At 35.2% G+C, this 18,828-nt stretch overlaps 2 protein-coding genes across 3 annotated transcripts; both read left to right on the top strand.

Annotated features, from left to right (window-relative positions):
- The first annotated feature begins 214 nt into the window (after nt 1–214).
- LOC121421530 lies at nt 215–1,181 on the top strand. 2 transcript variants are annotated; one of them, XM_041616274.1, is made up of 2 exons: nt 215–380; nt 719–1,181. In XM_041616274.1, exons 1-2 carry the CDS (start codon nt 313–315, stop codon nt 1,164–1,166), a joined length of 516 nt encoding a protein of 171 aa, XP_041472208.1. In that variant the 5' UTR covers nt 215–312; the 3' UTR covers nt 1,167–1,181. The 2 variants fall into 2 exon arrangements, with proteins under 2 accessions (XP_041472208.1, XP_041472207.1); XM_041616273.1 differs by having other exon boundaries at nt 217–380; nt 714–1,181.
- A 38-nt stretch (nt 1,182–1,219) lies between these two features.
- Nucleotides 1,220–13,584, top strand: LOC121421239. The gene is made up of 8 exons (XM_041615902.1): nt 1,220–1,309; nt 4,018–4,185; nt 4,980–5,147; nt 5,938–6,108; nt 6,724–6,894; nt 10,615–10,797; nt 11,844–12,026; nt 13,057–13,584. The coding sequence occupies exons 1-8, from the start codon at nt 1,220–1,222 to the stop codon at nt 13,213–13,215; spliced, it is 1,293 nt and encodes a 430-aa protein (XP_041471836.1). The 3' UTR covers nt 13,216–13,584.
- Nucleotides 13,585–18,828: the final 5,244 nt, after the last annotated feature.

Consider the following 18,828-nt stretch of genomic DNA (forward strand, 5'->3'; position numbering starts at 1 on the left):
TGCAATGTAGGGTCAATAAATGCCCTGTTGTATCATTATATGAATGATGTTTTGTGATTAGTTAATAGGAGTTTTCAAAGTCAGCGCTGCTGCTATAGTGAATCGAGTAATGCAGGTTAGACTGCCAGAGGTGCTTCACTTGTTTTGTTTCACCCACTGATCTCTACAAAAAATCTGGATACGTCATTGGCTCGCCGCGCTGACGCAACCGGGCGTCCATGCCCCCACTCCCACCCACCACTCGATGAACGCTATCTTCCATAGGTTTGTGTACTATTTTTCTCGTATTATTAGTGACAAATATGCTTCAAAATGCCATCATGTGTTGCTGTGAACTGTACAAATCGTCAAGCAAAAGGTTGTGGACGAACATTTCACCTGTAAGTATGATTGTTGTAGACGTGATAATGTGAAAAACTGTAAAGTTAGAGTCACTGCTTCGTGTACATAGTGGTGATGGCGTATGTCAATGTGTGTACCCACATATTTTTGTTTATGTTGCTCGTTCAGACGAGTGCTATCTGAGCTGAGCCATTTCATTTTTCAGGTGTTGGTTAGTTAATTAATAATGATAATACCATATGAATATGACAATTGTTTTCATGTTTCTTAAATGCATGTATGGACATGACAAATCAAAAAATATATTCTCAGACATAAAACTGTCATTTGTAATAGTTTTTCAAGTGTTTTACTTTTACTTTTTCCCCCAGTGCAGAAAAACTGCCAGAAAGCCACCGAGGCAGAGAAACTTCACCCAGAAGACATCAGAAGCCACAGAAGGAGTACCAACAGGCAATCCAGAGACGCCAAGCCCAAAGTCATCGCATATATACAAAGACCATAGCTACTCTACACTGCAAAGCCCCCGAACAGTAAAGCGAAGATTAGACATTTTATATGACCATGTGAGTAATCTAAATAAGAAAGTAAAGACACTGCAACAGAAGTCACGCCGACTGAGTAAAAAAGTCACCAATCTGCAGGAAGTCGTAAACACGCTAAGGAATGAGAACCGAGTTTCAGCCAATGCAGCAGATATGCTCTCTAAAACTTTTTCTGATGTCCCAGCAGATGTGATGAAAAGAATGGTGGCAAACAAGTCAAGCGGGAAACTGAAAAGAAAAACCGATCCTTTTATAGCGCAAAAGCATAGAGATACGTAAGGAAATCCTTTGATTTTGCCCTTCCTCGTCCACCTGTGATCAAGCGATGGTACATGGGAGTGAACGGATTCACGGAGGAATCATTCTCTGCATTGAAGATCAAGGCAGACCAAGCCAAGGAGAAGGGAAACGTTTATGATTTAGTATGTTCATGAAATATATTGGAAGAAAATAATGACATTTCAAGAAATAGCTTGATGAGAATCACATTTGACTGAGGAATAAAGAATAAAAAAAACAATTTTACTGTTTGTGTTTCAAGTGTTAAGGAAGAAAGTAAAATAATTTATAAGTGTGGCATGTAAATGATGGAAGAAAATATTTGGAGAGTAGTGAAAGTAAGAGCATGAGTGTAAGAGATGAGAAGAAATGTAGGTGATGAAAAGTGAAGAACCAGAATCTTAGTGTGAATATGTTGCATGTATGAATTAAGTTTACTTTACTGTAAAGCCACTAGTTAATATTGTGGTAGATTGATTTTTAAAAAAATCTAAAACTGAGCTGTCTGACCTGTCTATGTTCAGATGGATGAAAAAAACAAAACTGCAAAAATAATGAAAATAACACATTCATTATCAAGATATCTATGAAAATAGCATTTATTCTCGTTCCGAGGATAACTCCAGCACAGTAGTCTATATGGGGGTGATATTATAGGTTTTCACTTCTTTAAAACATTAAATGATAACTGAAGCATAATTTTTTTCACAGATTTATTTTTACATCCCATCAGATATTCTGAAAGCATTTAGGACCATGCATCTCAGATTTTTAAAAACCAAACATAATGTTAAACAATGCCTTTAATCCAGCATTCATACTTGACACATATTTAAAAAAAATAAAGGAAAATTATGAAAAAAATATACTTGTACAAATGTACAATCATGTTAAAGGCGACAATGAAGACTACATATTTCAGCTGAAAGAAGATGAAATTACATATAGGGGGAGGGTTTTTTAAAGTTTTTAAGAGAAAAGGGGCGTATTTTAAATGCTCAGCGTAGTTTTTTGTTTACATTAGCAAGGGCCATTTCCCAAAATCAGCCAAAACATAAGTTACAACTACCTCTCACCTCCGGTCATCAGCGATAAACCATGTGTTTGGTTTGATTAGTATTTTTCGTATTTAAAATCAGATAAAATACATGCGGTATCATAAAAATATACAAAGTGAATACGGCTTGTAGCCCATTATCAGCATGAAGGAAGATCGATCGATTGTTACAGCTGGTTTTCCATGGGGCAAGTACATAAATATGAATATTGTAAAATTATACAAATTACTTATGGTGAAGAAAAACACTAAAGAGAGTGAGAGAAAAAAAAAACAATCTAAATACACAAAATCTGCCTAAAGGTACAGTAGACACAAAGGTGAGGTGATAAGCATTAATTATTATGCACAAACAATGGGATTGTATTGCGTTTTATATTGGGAGAAGGGTTATGGTTTTTACATGTCTAACTAGGTTTGTTTTGAAGGTAGGAAAAATATGTAAATATATGTCTAGATGTGTAAAGGGTTCAAAAAAATTAAACAAGTAATTCTTCTAAATTGTGAGAAGAAATTGGATTTGAAAAGGGTAATTAGATAGGGTAATTTGATGGCAAGTGCATGATGACTTTGGGAAATTACACGCAAGCCAACGGCACGCTATGCAGAGCTTCCCGACGCGTCCGGAAACCATGGGAGTGGTATGGCGCACGCTTGCTCCGTATGGCGGCGTCAATCGTTCGTACAGCGCGTATGGGCCTATGGTATATCCAGATTTTTTATAGAGATCAGCGGTTTCACCTGTATAGCAGAGTGACCCTATAGGCGGCGACGGCGGCGTCAACACCATATCTTAACGGGAGGGGTTTTCGTTTTCATGATATGAGAGAATGCCTAGATTATAGGTCTAAATATGAAACACGCGCGTGCATGTTCATTCAGTTATCCAGTTTCAGATCATATTATCAAAAATTTTCTGTTCGCCCTTTGCGCTCAAATTATTAATGTACGAAGATCCCCCTTTCTCATCACTTTCATGATTTGAAAAACATGAATAGAGTGTCCCGTTCTAGATCTAAATCTCAAAATTTCTGCTCGCGCTTCGCCCTCGCATTATTTGATTGTTGAAATTTGTAACGTCTTCATGGCTAAGTGCAAGCATTCCTTATAAGGCACTTTTCGATCTGTTCAAAGCGTATACAAACATTTTCTGCTCGCGCTTTGCGCTCGCACTACTTATGTAGGAAGGTCCTCTCTTACTCTATGTACTCATACTTTTCATGATTTACAAAACTTGAATAGAGTGTCCCATTCTAGGTCTAAAACTTAAAATTTTCAGTTCGCGCTTCGCGGTCGCATTATTTGATTGTTGAAATATGCAACGTCTTCATGGCTAACTGCAAGAATTCTTAAACATGTAGGCCTACATTTCCGTTCAGTTCCCGTGTTTCAAAAATATCTGCTCACGCTTCGCGTTCGTAGTAATTATTGCAGGCACATCCTTTTTTCAGAATGTTCAAATTTTAGGAAAAATACATACATTTTCCCCCAAAATAGTTGCTCGCGCTTCGCGCTCGCTTTATATAATAAAGATTATGATATTATATTTTTTGTTCATTTATAGAAGAAGAATACTATTTTCAAATTAGAGTATATGGATGTACTTGATTATTGCTCAGATTTATGCCATAAGCACTCAAAGGGGGAAATTAAGGGGGTATTTCATCCTCTGTGAATTTGGTCTTTTATATCAATTTGATGGTCTAGCAGAGGGAAACCTGCCACTAATGTAAATGGGATCTAGACCATTGATCAATGATTCAACAAACCTATTATTCATTTTTATTTCCATAGATTCACACTGTAGAGTTCGCCAGTTTTGACGTTGTGAATCAGCAATCAGGATCATGTCTTGGGAGGTTTCTCTCTCTACTCCCTCGTCTTACAAAACTGATTGTCTTCCACTGTTCCTTTCATGATGATTTCTACAGAGAGATTGCTGAACGTGCTTTGTCATCTCAGGTTAGATATACACATATAAATTTGGGTTTCAATCAGGAATGAATATTAGTAAAAATGTCACTCAAAATTATTTTCTGAAATCGAAATGTCAGCTTTAATAAAAATATTATGAAGAATATATTCACTCTCTCTTTCTTTTATGAGGCGTAAATTATTGGGAACTTTAATTACTACAAATTAGATTCTTAGATAAGCTTAATATATTTTAAGGGCATTGTGGAGAAAACCCGAAAACAAGTGCATGAAGGTAAAAAAAATAATAAGAAGCCAGGTTTGAAGTCCCTCGTCGGAATAAAAACATATTGCAATGAATATAGCAATAACTTACGAACCAAAAAAAAAAAGTTTTATTCCGACGAATATGAATACACATGCACTACACAAGCATGCATTCAAGCTCATAAATGTTGGTTGGCTTACCAAGATTAATCGGTTGATGGTATTGTGTTTTTTTTTAAATAACGATATCAATAAACTTGAATAGCAAAGGAAATATTACAATTGCGTAATTTTGTTAATGAAGCATATGACAGGGACATTGATCACTTAGCCATTGAAAAAAAAAGAAAAAAATATTATTTTCAAATTAGAGTATATGGATGCAATTGATAATTGCTCAGATTTATTCCATAAGCACTCAAGAGGGAATTAAATGGGCAGTACATCCTCTGTGAATTTGATCTTTTATATCAATTTTCATGGTTTAGCAGTGGGAAACCTGCTACTAATGTAAATGGGATCTAGACCATTGACCAATGATTCATCAAGAATATTATACATTCTTATTTCCATAGATTCACACTGTAAAGTTCGACTGTTTGGACGTTGTGTATCAGCAATCAGGATCATGTTTTCTTGGGAGGTTTTTCTCTCTACTCCCTCGTCTTACAGACCTGACAATCTCCTCTTTCTTTCATGATGATTTCTACAGAGAGATCGCTGAGCGTGCTTTGTCATCTCAGGTTAGATATACACATATACATTTGGGTTTCAATCAGGAATGAATATTAGTAAAAACGTCACCAAAAATCATTTTCTGAAATTGAAATGTCAGCTTTAATGAAAAATATTATAAAGAATATATTCACTCTCTTTCTTTTATGAGGCGTGAATTATTGGGAACTTTAATTACTTCAAATTAAAATCTTAAATACGCTTAATATCTTTTTGAGGGCATTGTGGAGAAAACCCCAAAACAAGTGCATGAAGGTAAGAAAACTAATAAGAAGCCAGGTTTGAAGTCCCTCGTCGGAACAAAAACATATTGCAACGAATACATAATAACTTACGAACCCAAAAAAAAAACGTTTTATTCAGACGAATATGAATACACATGCACTACACAAGCATATATTCAAGCTCATAAATGTTGGCTGGCTAACCAAGATTAATCCGTTGATGGTATTGTGTTTTTTTATAATTACGGTATCAATATACTTGAATAGCAAAGGAAATATCACAATTGTGTAGTTTTGATAATGAAACATATGAGAGGGACATTGATCACTTAGCCATTGAAAAAAAAAGAAAAATATTATTTTCAAATTAGAGTATATGGATGCAATTGATAATTTCTCAGATTTATTCCATAAACACTCAAGAGGGAATTGAATGGGCAGTACATCCTCTGTGAATTTCATCTTTTATATCAATTTGATGGTCTAGCAGTGGGAAACCTGCTACTAATGAAAATGGGATCTAGACCATTGATCGATGATTCAACAAGCCTATTATACATTTTTATTTCCATAGATTCACACTGTAAAGTTCGACTTTTTGTTCGTTGTGAATCAGCAATCAGGATCATGTTATCTTGGGAGGTTTCTCTCTCTACTCCCTCGTCTTACAGTCCTGACGATCCGCTGCTGTTGCTTTCATGGTGATTTCTACAGAGAGATCGCTGAACGTGCTTCGTCATCTCAGGTTGGATATACACAGATAAGTTTGGGTTTCAATCAGGAATGAATATAAGTTAAAATGTAGCCCAAAATGATTTTCTGAAATTAAAATGTCAGCTTTAATGAAGAATATAATGAAACATATTGCAATAAAGAAAGTAGTAATAGTGGATAAACCAAAAAAAATAATGTTTCATTCAGATAGATTGGAATACACATGCACTACACATGCATATATTCAAGATCATAAATGTTGGTTGGCTAACCAAGATCAATCGGTTGATGGCATTGTGTTTTTTATAATAACGGTATCAATATATTTGAATTAAAAAAAATGAAATGTCACGATTGTGTAATTGTGATAATGAAACATATGAGAGGGACATTGATCACTAACAATTTGGAAAACAAGGAAGAATACTATTTTCAAATTAGAGTATAGGGATGCAATTGATAATTGCTCAGATTTATGCCATAAGCAATGAAAGGGGGGAATTCAGCGGGTATTACATCCTGTGTGAATTTGATCTTTTATATCAATTTGATGATCTAGCAGTGGGAAACCTGCTTCTAATATAAATGGGATCTAGACCATTGACCAATGATTCAACAAACCTATCATACATTCTTATTTCCATAGATTCACACTGTAGATTTGGACCGTTTGTACGTTGTGAATCAGCAATTAGGATCATGTTGTCTTGGGAGGTTTCTCTCTCTACTTCCTCGTCTTACACACCTGACGATCTCCTGCTGTTCCTTTCATGATGATTTCTACAGAGAGATTGCTGAACGTACTTCGTCATCTCAGGTTGGATATACACAGATAAATTTGGGTTTCAATCAGGAATGAATATAAGTAAAAATGTAACCCAAAATGATTTTCTGAAATTAAAATGTTAGCTTGAACCCTAAATAGACTGGGCTATTTGGACGCCTAAAAAAACGGGGGAGGGGGCTGATTCAGCCCCCCCCCCCTAATTATTTCGGCCGTTGATCGCGCGATCGCGACGAAAATTGGCACATGCGTTACCCATGGCATTATCTACAAATCTATAACATCCAATTCGGCAAAAAATTTCCCGTCTCATTAATTATGCTAATTTATGCGTAAAATCATAAGTCTGCTCTAATTAATAAAATAATGCCCCTGAAATGCTATTTTTTGTTTCACATGCTCTAGATAGGCATCTGATCAAATTGATTTTAAAAAATTTCAAAATCAAATTTATTTTCTTATGTATTGTATTGTTTTCTAAATTTCTTATGTATTTCTTTGTTTTTCGACTTTTTGTTTTTGTTATTGTTTTTTCAATGGAAATTGTCGGGGACATTTTTTTACCATAAACAAGATAAAATTAATTGATTTTAAGCAGTAAAAGGAAAAATAATGAAACATTTATGAATGTTGGCTAGAACACTATTTGCATTGGATTTGTACACAAATTCACGTTTTTGAGTAATTTTGGGTCTGCATGCACTTACGAAATGTTGCGTAATTTTAGAACCGTGTATGGTCACAATTCCGGTCTCAAAAGTTGCGGGAGACTTGAAAGTAAAAAGTCAGCGAGCGACGCTGTCAAAAAATTTCGCGCGGCGGATTTATCGCGAAAAATGTATTGTTACCCCCGTCATCGGATGCTTGCATTCCCGCATAAAACGTTTGCACCTTTTCCACTCCCTGGGGAGCATTCCAGCAAGATTTTCAAGACTCGATTGCTAGGCATACTACATAGGTTTTCGCCTCCTATGGGTAGGCCTATCCATTTAACACCTTGGTAGAGGGTGACAAAGTGTGGATTGACACCTTGCCAAAGGCGTCTACATTCGTAATTCCGAAGCTTCGTTATTCCGAAGGTTTGGATATTCCGAAGGTTCGTTAATCCGAAAACGAAATAAGGTTCGTTATTCCGAAGGTTCGTTTATTCGAAACGAAATGAGGTTCGTTGTTCATTTCGTTTTCGGACAACCGAACCTTCGGAATTATACGAACCTCATTTCGTATTCGGAATAACGAACCTTTGGAACATCCAACCTTATTTCGTTTTCGGATTAACGAACCTTCGGAACAACGAACCTTATTTCGTTTCGGATTATCGAACCTTCGGAACAACTAACCTTATTTCGTTTTCGGATTATCGAACCTTCGTAACAGCGCAACAAATGTTCGGATTTAGGAACCGTTTTTCGTTTTCGGATTAACAAACATCGAGGTATAGGCAATGCACGTGTTTCGGAATTACGAACCTTTGGAATTACGAACTGTAACCGAATTTTAACACCGTGTGCCCTTCGATATTTTGTATAGTAAAGAGTGACGTACATTTCCTTCCTTAAATTTTGAGAATATGGGGATTTTTAATGGTCAAGTCCACTTTAGAAAATAGATTGGAATAGAGAAAAATCAAACAAGCATAAGGCTGAAAATTTCATCAAAATCGGATGTAAAATAACAAAGTTATGACATTTGAAATTTTTGCATATTTTTCACAAAGTAGTGATACGCACAAGTCAAATGGGGCAGTCGATGATGTCACTCACTATTTCTGTTGTTTATATATTGTTTGATTTATCTTTTATATAGATTTAATGATAAGGACTAACTTGACTAAATTTTCATCATCATCTGTATAATCGATGTATATGCCTAATATTTAAAATAATATTTGATTAGAATAATTCATTAGAATAATTCATCGATAGTCCTTCACGGTGAGGTTTTGCGCCCACCAGCCCGACCCCGCGGATCTACCCCTCCGGATCCTGGCGACTTGTATTAACTGATGCATGTTGTATTTATTTATCCATTACAGTGTTTGTTGATGACATTTAAAAAGTTTGCTTATTTTTCACAAAGTAGTAATATGCACAAGTCAAATGAGGCAGTCGATGATGTCCCTCACTCACAGTTTCTGTTGTTTTTATATTGTTTGATTTATCTTTTATATAGATTTAATGATAAGGACCAACTTGACTGAATTTTAATCATCATCTGTATAATCGATGTAAATGCCTAATTTTAAAAATATATTTGATTAGAATAATTCATTAGAATAATTCATCGATAGTCCTTCACGGTGAGGTTTTCCGCCCACCACCCCGACCCCGCGGCTCTACCCCTCCGGATCCTGGCGACCTGTATTAACCGATGCATGTTGTATTTATTTATCCATTACAGTGTTTGTTGATTTATAGATCAAATAAATAATGAATGATTTTAACTAAGAATAAATGGGCATTAGATCAAGTGTGAATTAGACCAAATGAAAATTAGACTGAGTGAGGATAAGCCCAAGCGGCCATTACACCATTTGGCTATTAGACCACTTGGCTATTAGATCAAGTGGTCATTAGACCAAGTGGATATCAGACAAAGTGGAAATATGACCGAATGGTCATTAGACAATATGACACTTAGACGACATGAAAATTAGACCAAGTGGGAATTAGACGAATTTGATATTTAGACGAACTGGTTGTAGACGAAATGGGTTTAGACTATGTGAAGTTGGACGAACTGATAAGTAGACCAAGTGGTATAGACCATCCGATAAATCACTGGTACAGTGTGAGTAAAGTACATTACGGAATGCATACAAAGTAATATCAAATATTTCTTCGATTGCTGCAAAATCAAATTTCCATTGCACTGAAATAATGAAATCACAATGTAATATCCTAGGAAATGAACGAATATGTTACATTTTAATCAGGCAAACATAATAAATCGTGCTATATATACATTTCATATCATATTCCTCATATTTTCATGATTTTTTGTGATATTCGTTCGTATTTTCACTACCCCGTGCTTTGAAACTCAATATCTTATTTTTATGCTAACCTGACTTTATACTTTCGATTTTTTCAATTATGTTCAAAGTACATGATTTGCTCCTGGATATGTATTTAAATGCCACATTTTCTACTTATTTGGATTACTGTGTGGTTTGTGCATAATTTCACACCACATTAAAGATAATCGGTAGATACGAGTTATGTGACTCCACGTCAGTCATAATTCAGATAAACTTGTCATCCCCGAATTGAGTAAACATCGAAATTATTGATCGCTAGAGGGTATTCATTTGTCTCGCTATCTACTATGGTCAACAAGGAAATTCGTGATCACTCTCGCAAAAAGTGTTCACTGGCTTTCTAGGAAATTCGTGATCACTCTCGCAAAAAGTGTTCACTAGCTTACAAGTTCACGAGCTTTCGAGTGCCGCTGCAACTCTTTATCACTTGATAAAGAGTAAGAGTAAGTAAACTAATCCTCCTGCTACTGGTGGTGGTAGTACTGAAACTATTTCTATTCCTTATACTACTACGAGCTTATACTTTAAATACCTATAATTGTTATACTACTACTGGCAATGATATTGCTGCTACTAGTACTACTACTATTACCTTAACAAGGAATAACATCACCACTGTTTGGTTCTTGTTGATAATGATAATACATTCCTCAGCTGCAGACTAATACTGTGTGTAGGCCAATCAGTAATAAGCATTGTTCTTTCTCACTTAGATCCATACATTATTTCTCGGCTTTCAAGAGGATCCGCATGGACCTCTGAGTTCATCTGCATGTAAGCATCTAGCCAGATTTATCTGCTGTCTACCCCGTCTTACAACCCTCACGATCGCTTGCAATGAGGAGCTACTTGATGATTTCTTCATTGATTTTGCTTCCATGGCAGCATCATCAAAGGTAATAGAAAGTAGGAGAAATCAATCTCCATAAGAGTTCTGTTTTGAATGACGTATTCTATTTTCTACACAAAAATACATTAAATTGATTGGTACAATGTGTGTAAAGTTTATTACGAAATGCATACAATTATTTCATTAAGTACTATAAAGTATTTCTTCAGATATATCAAACACGACTTTCATTGCACTGAAATGATAAAACCACAATATTGGTTAGGAAATGAACTAATATCTTACATTACAATCATGCAAGCAGTAATGAATAGTGCCATATGTTTGTGATATAAAGTTCCCCATATTTTTAAGATTTTTTTATTCGTATTTTCACTACCCCGTGCTTTGAAAGTCAATTATTGTAATTCAGTATTTGCTAACCTAAGTTTATACTTTCACTTCTTTCAATTCCTGTTCATATTACATGATTTGTTCCTAGAAATGTTTTTAAATGCCACATCTTCTATTGATTTGGATTACTGTGTGAATGTTCATAATTTGACACCACATTAAAGATAATCGGTAGATATGAGTTATATGACCCCATTCAGTCATAATTTTGACAAATTTGTCATCCCCGACTTCAGCAACATCCAAATTATTATTTTTTTTTTCCAGAAGAGGAATATAAATTGCCCTTTCAATCCGCAAGAAACCTGATAAGAATTTAAAATGCATTCACTAATCTTCATAATAAATGATGGAAGTATGTTATAATTTTGATAACACATTACAACATCGCCATTAGGTCAAGCATGCGTGACCTAATGGTAACATCAAGTAAAATACTCCTCCTGCTACTTGTGGTGGTAGTACTGAAACTATTTCTATTCTTTATACTACTACGAACTTATACTTTAAATACTTCCAATTGTTATACTACTACTGGTAATGATATTGCTGCTACTAGTACTACTACTATTACCTTATCTAGGAATGACATCACCACTGTTTGGTTCTTGTTGATACTGATAATATATACATTCCTCACATGCAGAGTAATACTGTGTGTAGGCCAATCAGTAATAAGCATTGTTCTATCTCACTTAGATCCATACATTAGTTCTCGGCTTTCAAGAGGATCCGCATAGACCTCTGAGTTCATCTGCATGTAAGCATCTAGCCAGATTTATCTGCTGTCTACCCCGTCTTGCAAACCTCACGATCACTGACATTTACGGGCAACTTGATGATTTCTTCATTGATTTTGCTTCCATGGCAGCATCATCAAAGGTAATAGAAAGTAGGGGAAATCAATCTCCATATGAGTTCTGTTTTGAATGGTGTATTCTATTTTCTACACATAAATACATTGAATTGATTGGTACAATGTGCGTAAAGTTTATTACGAAATGCATACAAATATTTTATAAAGTACTATTAAGTATTTCTTCAGATGCTGCAAAAAAAAACACTTTCATTGCACTGAAGTAATAAAACCACAATATTGGTTGGAGAATGAACTAATATTTTACATTACAATCGTGCAGGTAATAATGAATAATGCCATATTTTTGTGATATAAAGCTCGCCATATTTTCAAGATGTTTTTTATTCGTATTTTCACTACTCCGTGCTTTGAAACTCAATTATTGTAATTCAGTATTTGCTAACCTAATTTTATACTTTTACTTCTTTCAATTCCTGTTCATAGTACATGATTTGTTTCTAAAAAAACGTTTTTAAATGCCTCATCTTCTATTGATTTGGATTACTGTATGAATTGTGCATAATTTGACACCACATTAAATATAATCGGTAGATACGAGTTATGTGATCCCATGTCAGTCATAATCTTGACAAACCTGTCATCCCCGAGTTCAGCAACATCCAAGTTATTATTATTTTTTTGTGGAATAGGAATATAAATTGCCCCTTTCAATCAGCAAGAAACCTGATTAGAATTTAAAGTGCATTTAATAATCTTCTTAATAGATGATTAAAGTATGTTATAATGTTGATAACACATTACAACATCACCATTAGGTCAAACATGCGTGACCTAATGGTAACATCAAGTAAACTACTCCTCCTGTTACTGGTGGTGGTAGTACTTAAACTATTGTTTTTCTTTTACTACTACTAACTTATAAGGTAAATACTTCTACTTATACTACTATACTGGTAATGATATTGCTACTACTAATACTAGTCCTTTAACTAGGAATAATATCACCACTGTTTGGTCCTTATTGATACTTATACTAAACCGAGGCTTATCAAGCACATTTCTTTATTTCATTTATAATTGTTTTCTTTGCAGAGTCCTTACTTCATGGAAAGGAAACACATCCCTTTATTAGATAAGTACTGGCCAAGATGGAGAGAGCTTCAATCGCGCGCTGAAAGTAGTTCATCCGCTGTTTCTACTAACCATTCTGAAGTTGAGCCATCGCAGCACCAAGGACATCCTCTGGACTAACCAACCTTCCTCCCCATCAACAAGAGGTAACAACACTGAATAATCCTCTTACATGTTTCCAATCAGAGGCAATGGACCTATCACTGAATCACCCCCAACAAATACCTGGTGAAACAATCCAATCTACCTCCGGTCAAGAACAGGTGACAAATTCCTACACCTGTATATCTGACCACCGTACATTCAGTCATGGTAATTCAACTAAACACCTCTCAGTCCTAACTAACGCAATGGTGTGACATTGTGACGCCTACTACAGTCCATATTTTTTTTAATGTAACTATTATGTTTGCAGGGAAGGGCCTTTTGGTGGGTTTGTCGTCATGTTATCGGGTATGCATATCTCTTAAAATTGCTACAATGATTCATTATACTACAGCTTCCTAATTCTAAAATAGATATCGAATACTTAAGAGGAAATGTTATGAATCATTTTGCATCTAAGTGAAGTTGTCGATGAAAGTTCCATGGAATCCTGACGCTATTTTCACTCAACACAGTAATCTACATACGTTAATATTAAGAATTAATCGATAGCGAATTTTAAGCTTCCTTTTCATAAAATTATGGTGCACTAAGTATATTTTTGTTTCTATCAATTCAATTTGATACCCGCCTGAGGTGCAATATCATAATACTCTTTAATTTTTTTGTTAATAAATCAGAATTATGAAAGGCTTATTCAGCGAATTTTTACATTTCAAAGAAATTACCTAGTAAACCTACCTTTCGTTTTATCCATCATCAAACAGATCCAACCATGAGTGAGCATGTTCCTGAAACTTTGTAAGTAGAGTAAACACTGACCTAGTCCAAATCTCTACTCCGGTCTAATTCCCACTGCTCTTTCAAATAAAAAAAATCAGAATTCTTATTTCTCCATTTTTTGGCTATTTCATTTTATCTCTACTTCACTCTTGTTATCAATATTTATCCTGTTTATTATATCTGCTTCAATAGAGCTGATTTACCTTATTATTCCAAGCTATTGCTGCTACAAAATGTAAAAGAGAAAATATAAAGGTATGTTAAAGCTTTACATTTATTTGTATTATTTTTGAGGGGGTACCTTACTTTGCTTTCTTTCCCACACTTATACATTTTTCTGTTATTTGATCTATTTTTTAATTTATTCTTTCTATTCTATTTTACTTACTCTGTTAAATATTTTTATTTCAAATCTCACCTTTCGTTTTTCTCCGGACAAGTTTTGCACCCTAACTTCTGCTTTGACATAGGGAGCCTATTATTTATGTGGATTATTTCTTATGTCCAAAATAATGCTATTTTGCCATCAAAGAATGATTTGATATATGAAGAGCTCACTTGCAAAAGGGGCAAGGTTAATTTTTCATCGAATTTGATTTTCATGTCTCAATGTAAAGATTTTTTGCATCTCTATAAGATGATACCAAAGAAAAATAAACTTTTGGTCTCATCTGCATATCAGAGTGAGACTATTTTTGCGCCGCTTTTCCGACGGCGACGGCGGCGGCGGCGTCAACATCAAATCTTAACCTGAGGTTAAGTTTTTGAAATGACATCATAACTTAGAAAGTATATGGACCTAGTTCATAAAACTTGGCCATAAGGTTAATCAAGCATTACTGAACATCCTATCAGAGTTTCATGTCACATGACCAAGCCGATTGGCCGATTTGGGGTATCTGCTTAATTACAATAAAACTTTTAAGTTTTTTAATCTGATTCATGAAACTTAGACATAATAATAATCAAGTATCATCTAACAACCTGTGCAAGTTTCAGGCCACATGGTCAAGATCAAAGGCCATTTAGGGTCAATGAACTTAGGCCGAATTGGGGGTATTTGTTGAATTACCATCATAACTTTGAAAGTATGTTGATCTAGTTCATAAATCTTGGACATAAGAGTAATCAAGTATCACTGAACATCCTGTGCACATTTTAGGTCACATGACCAAGGTCAAAGGTCAATGAACCTTGGCTAAATGGGTTATCTGTTGAATTACCATCATAACTTGATCTGACTTTTAAAACTTGGACATAAGAGTAATCAAGTATCATTGAATATCCTGTGCAAGTTTCAGGTCACATGATCAAGGTCAAAGGTCATGTGAGGCCAATGTATTTTGGCCACATTGGGGGTATTTGTTGAATTACCATCCTATCTCTGTAAGTGTATTGGTCTAGTTCATAAAACGTGGAAATAGGAGTAACCAAGTGTCACTGAACATCTTGTGCGAGTTATAGTAGTTTTCAAAGTCAGCAATGCTGCTATGTTGAATCGCGTGATGCAGGTGAGACGGCCAGAGGCATTCCACCTGTTTTTAAAAGGGGCCCATTTTTCAAAGAATATCTTTCAAAATATGCAGACAGGTAGATTTCTTTTATAGTCAATTATATGTTCCCATGATAGGGTAGTACATCATGACAATTTAGATTCTGAAAAGAATATTGCAGTAAGTGAGAACAAAAAACATGTTTTTATCGGAATGGTCCAAAGTGGATATAACCCGTTTTGAAACTAAACTCTTCATTTGTTCAATATATTTTCTTCAAATTACGCATGACCTGTGAATCCCATTTTATATTGTAGTGAGTTTCTTTTCACTTGATTCAAAACATTTCTATACACGTCAAACGTATCCACAGTGAAAGCAGTGACGACACTGGAGATGATGACGAGACAACTGCGGGGAGCGTCGAATGGGAACGTTACCCACCACATTCACACAGTAAATGCATCCACAGTGAAAGCAGCGACGACACTGGAGATGATGAGGAGGCAAGCGAGGAGAGTGTCGAATGGGATCGTTACCCACCACATTCACACAGTAAACGCATCCACAGTGAAAACAGCGACGACACTGAAGATGATGAGGAGGCAAGCGAGGAGAGCGTCGAATGGGATCGTTACCCACCACATTCACACAGAAAACGCATCCACAGTGAAAACAGCGACGACATTGGAGATGATGACGAGACAACTGCAAGGAGCGTCGAATGCGATCGTTTTCCACCTCATTCTCAAAGTAAACGCCTCCACAGTGAAAGCAACGGCGATACTAGGGATAGTGAAGAGACAACTTAGGAGAGCGTGAAAAGGGATCGTTTCCCACCACATTCACACAGTAAACGCACCCACAGTGAAAGCAGCGACGACACTAAGGACGATAAGGAGGTAACCGAGGGAAGTGATGACTTAGTAGAAGCACGTCCAAGAAAGCGACGAGCCAAGACAGATCGGAACCCAAAATCGCCTTAAAGATCTTCAGCATGAAAGGACCAAGTACAATCAAATATCTTCATGGGTAATCATTGTCATATCATGAATTTCTAGGACTACTTATAGAGACCTTGCAAATCCTATTTTATTTTAATTAATTCCCCTAATTATTTCTCAGTGTGAATTCATTCATAACCTTCAAGTACTGGTTTGCGATCTTATAATATTATTCAGCAAATTGTTTGAATTCTTGCTCAAAATAGCCGATATTGCCGATATTCATTAGTTCTCCTGTCTGCAACGCTATATGTATTATGATGAAATGATCAAGCATCATAAAAGAACTTCCTCGCCAACAATAACTAAGATTTACACGCTTATAGTTTCTTAGCCAACAACATGTGCCCACTATTCATTCCAGTGTTCCCATTACCAACAGAGTAAACCTTCTGCCTGGTTTCCATGCATCAGTGTAATGGGATAATTACGGGAAACCATGTATAAGCCAGATGCCGTGTCCGATCGGTACCATGCTAAAGTAACATTTCGATACATGCCATTGAATATAATTGATAGGTCTAATTAATGCACTTGTTACTTCCTTAATTGATAGGTTGTGTGCGCTATGAGCGCCTACGCTCCTATATATATCCCGGCTAAGCTATAGCTTAGCCGGCATATATAGGAGCGCCTTGAGCACCTAACGAGGTGGATATGTGCGCAATATAAATACCCTATAGTATTGTTACAATTATTATTATTAAGAAGAAAAAAGAAAGGTGTAACCTGTAATACCTAAAGCTTTTCATACGTCTTGTACGTTATCTTCAGTACTGGATCGTAAGAGAAAAAATATCGTGCTCTGACTATTTCAAATGGTTTTTGCCAATGTGAGACTGGGATGCGTTATTGTAAGCACTTGGGAAGCTGAGCAGTTACTTTCCAATTGTATTTTCATTCTTTAAAGCAATTATTACAAGATTAAATACGTTTACTCTACCTCATATTTTTCAGCGATCTATGCAACGATGAAATATTGTACATATCGTGTGTAATGTTCTTCTCTTGCCACGCTACCTCAAGGCAGCTGTCAAGTTCAGTGCAATAATAATATGATATGCAAACACGGTCAGTACTAGATTGTATATAATTGTATTATGCTTCTATATTTTGATGACTTTTGTATGTGTATATATTTTTGGTAAATAATGTAATACATACTTGCAAAGAATATCTTACACAATAATTGCTTCATGTAAGCAATGTTCTTATTGGTAGTTTTATCCTTCTTACATTTGAATGTGTTTGGAAAATAAACAGCCACTAATTTGATATGCAACGCGATCAGCACTAGAGTGTACAGTACATATTTGTATTGTTTGTTATATTTTGATAAGCTTTTGCTATGAGTAAATACATTTTTTTTGTAAGTAATGTTATAACATTCCTGCAGAGAATATCTTACACGATAATTTTTTTATCTAAGAAATTTAATTATTTGGGGATTTGTATCCGTCTTACATTTAAATGTGTTTGGAAAATAAACAGTCACTTCTCTAATACTGACAGATGCATTTTTCGTTTGCAACATTATTGTACTATATTGATCCTTACCTAACAGAGGCATGAACACGTGTATTGTGTACATCATTTGCCTATGCATCTGTTTACCAATGTTTCATGTTTTAGGCTCTAGGCCAGTCCACTTTTTTTTATTTGGTCATTATGTGGAAGTGACGTGATATGAAAGGCCTATTTTGTAATAAGCTTCTCTGCATCCAGCCGGTAATTGTTATAATCATATGAGTGAAGTTTTCTTTAATAGTCTCGATTTAATTCTTTCTTGCAAACGTAAGAATGAGTATGACTGCTCAACATAGGCATGCAAATTACGTGTTCGCGTTATCTTCTATGTGTATAACATTATATTGTTTCTAAAAACACAGTTTCTACTTAAAATTGAAGTTCATCATTTCTTACACTTCATAATGTTTGCAGTGATTAATTTGATACAAATCATTTTACTCTTAGAATATTTCATTCCAAAAATCACTATTATTTCATTAGGTCTTAGGTTTCATATGTAGCACCAATTGTAAGACATATCTAGCTTTATGCAGTATTACATGTTAATCTATGAAACATTCGGTTAGCACATGGACCTATAATGCCCATGGTTTACGTTTTATTATGCTGCGCTTTACTTTCGAATATGAAACTGTTCACTTAATCAGGTTTTCAATTCTAATATACATGTACTATCATAATCGCTTCATTTTTTTCCGAAATGTAACACTTTCTTAATTGTAAGATTTTAACAGAGTATTATGAATGAATGGTTTTTGTATAAAACAATTGATCCCCATGTTTGCCAAACTGTTCTGAAAAAAAAATGATCAAAACAT

This window comes from Lytechinus variegatus, chromosome 9 (assembly GCF_018143015.1).
Source record: "Lytechinus variegatus isolate NC3 chromosome 9, Lvar_3.0, whole genome shotgun sequence".
Taxonomy (NCBI): domain Eukaryota; kingdom Metazoa; phylum Echinodermata; class Echinoidea; order Temnopleuroida; family Toxopneustidae; genus Lytechinus; species Lytechinus variegatus.